This window comes from Octodon degus, unplaced genomic scaffold (assembly GCF_000260255.1).
Source record: "Octodon degus isolate 3935 unplaced genomic scaffold, OctDeg1.0 scaffold00019, whole genome shotgun sequence".
In the NCBI taxonomy this organism is placed as follows: domain Eukaryota; kingdom Metazoa; phylum Chordata; class Mammalia; order Rodentia; family Octodontidae; genus Octodon; species Octodon degus.
In genome coordinates, this window is record NW_004524595.1 from 21,392,953 (window position 1) to 21,397,659 (window position 4,707).

Here is a 4,707-nt window from a genome sequence, read left to right on the forward strand (position 1 = left end):
GGGTATCTAACCCTGGCCCCAGCATCTGCTAAAGCAGGTGCTTGAGTTGCTGCACTATTTGGCCAGCCCTCCAGCTGAGTTTAAATTGGATTGAATTCAAGTTACTGATGGTTTCTGGTTAATGTTAATAAATTTTCGTATCAAATTCTTAATTACTGATAAGAAATAAAGATCTCAAAGATAGAAGTGAGAAATTTTAGTTAGATTTAAATTTTTGGTAGTCATCTTTTAAAGCAATTCTCAAAAAACTTGGATAAACTATTTTTCACTTGCACTAATTGCCATTCAAAACAATGTATTTTACTTATTTACTTGCTTTTGTTAGTCTTATAATGTAAGCCAGGATGGGGTTTCTTTTTTAAATTTGTTTTTATTTACTACTATATTTCTAATACTGTGAATTGTGCTTGGGATATAGTAGATTCTCTGTAAACAATTGTTGAATGAATTATTTTAATGTACACATAGTTATTAACATATAAAATAAGTTGCATATAAACTTTTAATGTAAAAACATTTGAAATTTTATCCGGTTATATTAAATTTCAAAGACAGATTTTTCAAAGCAAATACTAGTGATTACTAGCAAGTAGTTTATAACTTACCACAACATTTGAATTACCCAGCTTCTGTGTCTTCGAATAATGAAATAAGAACTGTTACAAAAAAAGGAAATGAGTCATACCATAAACGATTAGTGGTTTCTTTAATGTCTTAAGTATATATTAAGAAAATCATCTTACCCTTTTAGTATTATCTTTTTCATCTTGGTCCTATTAAAAAGATACATATATCTATATTATACACTATAAAATTATTGTGTGGTTTAAAATTTATTATATATTATAAAATTATATCATGTAATTTTGTAAAAACAACATATCTTACATAGAAAATTAAAGACTAAACTTCGTTAAGAGTTTGCTGCTCTAAAAATTAATAGGAAATTAGCTACAAATAAATACTAAAAATGGATGTGACCTTTATATTACTTGTAAGAGTAAAAATTTGGAAACATCTTAAATGTTTAACATTGGTAGAATAGGAAATTACAGTATCAATACTTGATAAAATATCTGGAGAGAATGACTGAATGAAGCACATCAATAAAACAATCAAGATGTTTGTAATTGTTATCTTTAAACAATGAGATTATGAGTGATTTTTACTTTATTCCATAAACTAGTTTTTGTAAGAGTAGATCAGTCCTTTTGTTGTTGTTACTATTCTTTATTGTTCGTATTTTTATTCCATTTTCTGAAACAGCGTCTCACTAGCTAGTTCAGGCTAGTTTCCAACTCACTGTGTAGCCCAGATTAGCCTCAGACTTGTGGTGATCCTTCTGTCTTGACTTTCTGAGTGATGGGACTACAGCCTCACACCATCACACCAGGCCTCATTTGCTTTTACACAAAAGAAGATAATGGGTAAATTCCACTGTTATTTTATTAATCTTAAGGAGAAAAATGTCCAGTAAGTTTTATGGAAAATATTACCATTGTAAAAAAAAAAAAAAAAAAAAGAGGGTGGAGCTCAGTGGGATAAGCACCTGCCTGGCAAGTGCAAGGTCTCAGGTAAAAAAGATAACTAGGGTGAGTGTATGGGAGAGCTTCCAGCTACCCTGTGCCGGCGGGACCTACTGGTCCCAGCCCAAGCACAGTGTGGGTGAGACCCTCTTCCACCACCTTGGGATGCCCCAAACACTCCGCAGCACCTCCCCTAACCTGCCTGCCCCGTAGGAATTTGTGCCATGTTCCGGGAACCCCCAGATGCAGTCGTAGCCCAGGCCCCATGAATGTGTGGGAGAGCTGTCTCTCTCCCCCTACTGCACCTTGTCCCTCCAGACTCAGCTCAGGCCTGGCATAGGCATGGGGTGAAAGACTACAGCTGCAATCCCTGCAGAGAGAGTAGGGGACAGAAACACCAAGCGAGTCCAGGAGCAGAACATCTTGCCACAGGGTACAACAGGTTCATCCCCAAGGGAAGCAGCAGGAAGAGGCTGAGCACACCAGCCAGACTCAAGCAAGTCACAGCTGGATAAATCCAGACTGAGTAAATCTGCACCTGAACTTCAGTAGGTGCTAAGGTTATAACTGCAACAAAGATCTACAAAAAAGGTCAGAAGACAGTGCTACACAAAATGATGAGAAGGAACAAATGCAATATCAGACCCCAAGCCCATCCATAACAAGTGCAGAGGACACTAACACAGAACAAACTGGGAATCACACAGCTGAAAGCAATAAATCAATAGCTTCTGAAATAAAGAAACAGCTGCAGAAAGGTATAGAGGAACTCAGATTAGAAATGAAAAAAGAAATCCCTGAATTAATAACATCTGCAGTAAAGAATCACAAGCAGAAACACATGGAGGAAACACAATGCTCACCCAGAACAAGTGCAGAGGACACTAGCTCAGTGATAAAAAAATAATAGAGGATATTAGAAAAATGACAGATTCCTTGAATGAGCAATACAGGAAAGAAACAGATCGCGTGAAGCAGAGTCAAAAAGATATAGAGGAAATTAAAATCTCAATCACAAGCTTGCAAAACCGTTTAAGTGAAAGTGAAGACAGAGTTTCAGATCTTGAAAACGCTGGTGTAGCTAGTAAATGATAAGAAAGGATCTCTTAAAAACAACTAGGATGCAGGAAAAAATAATCCATCACCTGCAAGATGATGCAAAGATGAACAATGTGAGACTAATAGGCATCAATGAGAAAGAAGGAGTCAATGCAAATAAAAAATATGGGCAGGAGTAACAACAGAAAACTTCCCAAATATGAGGAAACAATCTGACATTCAGGCAACTGAAGCAAACAGAACACCAAGTAACCTCAACCCAATGAAAAACACACCGAGACATATAATAGTCAAGATCCCAGAAATTCAGCACAAGAATAATATACTGAAAGCCGCTAGAGAAAAAAACCAGATCACATTCAAAGGAAAACCTATTAGAATTACAGCCCACTTCTCTTCACAAACCATGAAGACAAGAAGAGCATGGAGCAAAGTACTTCAAGTCCTTCATGAAAACAGATTGGAGCCCAGACTACCATACCCTGCAAAACTCTCTTTCAAGTTTGATGGAGAAGTGAAATACTTTCATGAAAAAGAACAGATAAGAATTTCATGATGACAAAGCCAACGCTACACAGGCTACTGAAAGATGTTTTAGAGAGGGACCAAAAGGATCAGAACTCCACGAATGAGATCAGAAGAAACCAACTAAATAGGGTAAGCAATTAAACACATGAGAAAAAAGAGTAAACGACAACAGGTAAATAACATGTCAATTGTAAGTCAATACATCTCAATTCTAACCATCACTGTAAATGCACTCAATTCACCAATTAAGAGAATTAGACTGGCACAGTGGATTGGGAAACAAAATCCAACAATATGCTGTATACAAGAAACACATTTAACTCATAAAGACATTCATAGGCTGAAAGTCAAAGGACGGAACACAATATTACATGCCCCAGACACTCAGAGAAAAGCAGGGGTTGCAGTCCTATTCTCAGACAGTGTCAACTTCAAACCAAGAATGATCAAGCAAAATAAAGAACGCTACTATATACTGGTTAGGGGAAAAATTCAAGAGGAAGAGGTAACACTCATAAATATGTATGCACCAAATATGGGAGAACCAAAATATATAAAGCAAATCTTATTGGACATGAAAAATCTAATATTCAATACCAAAATTTTAACAGGAGACCTTAAAACTCCCTTATCCCAAAAAGATAGGTTAACCAGACAAAAACTGAGCAAAGAAATAACAGAACTGAACCAGAGCTTCAAACAAATGGACTTGGTGGACATATACAGAGTATTCCACCCAAACACAGCTGAATACACATTTTTATCAGCTGCACATGAGTCATTTTCTAAATAGACTACATACTGGTCCATAGGTCATGCTTAAGTATATGTAAGAAAACAGAAATTATCCCATGCACATTATCTAACTACACTGCAATGAAACTGGAAATAAATGACAAAACAAACCAGAAAAAACCTTATATATATGGAAATTAAATGACACCCTACTCAGCAACCAATGGGTCACAGATGAAATTAAACAAGAAATTCAACAATATCTACAATTCAATGAAAATTCAAACACAACTTATCGGAATTTATGGAATACGATGAAAGCAGTTCTCACAGGGAAATTCATAGCTGTGAACTCACACAAGAAAAACAGAACAAAAACAAATAAATACCCTATTGCTGCACATTCAACACCTGCAAAACGAAAAACAAACAAACCCAGAGCCCAAAGATGGGAAGAAATCATAAAGATTAGAGCTGAAATTAATTCAATTGAGATGAAGAAAACAATTGAAAGAATTAAAAAAGCAAAAAGCTGGTTTTTTGAAAGATTAAATAAAACTGATAAGCCCCAAGCTAATCTCATTAAAAGAGGAAAGAAAAAAATCAAATACAAGCAATAAGGAAAGAAAAGGGTGTAATTAACACAGACCCAGTGGAAATTCAGAAGATTATCCATAGCTATTTTGAGAATTTTTACTCTCACAGAATAGAAGCCACAGAAGAAATGGATAGATTCCTAGAAGGGTACAAATACCACAACTAAATCGACAAGATATAACCACTCTCAATAGCCCAATAACAGCCAATGAAATACGAGATGTAATTAAAAACCTACCGGCAAAGAAAAGTCCAGGTCCGG

General features: G+C 35.7%; 1 protein-coding gene across 4 annotated transcripts in view; it reads right to left on the reverse strand.

Annotated features, from left to right (window-relative positions):
* The window catches only part of Nmu (neuromedin U), a 41,283-nt gene that overhangs the window by 11,814 nt on the left and 24,762 nt on the right, over positions 1 to 4,707 (reverse strand). For 3 of the 4 annotated variants that reach the window (XM_023711042.1, XM_023711043.1, XM_023711040.1), the window contains 2 exons: positions 744 to 773; positions 606 to 656 (listed from right to left, as the gene is read on the reverse strand). In XM_023711042.1, coding sequence (XP_023566810.1) covers positions 606 to 656; positions 744 to 773 — 81 coding nt within the window. The remainder of the gene's footprint in view (positions 1 to 605; positions 657 to 743; positions 774 to 4,707) is intronic. The other variant, XM_023711041.1, reaches the window with a different exon arrangement.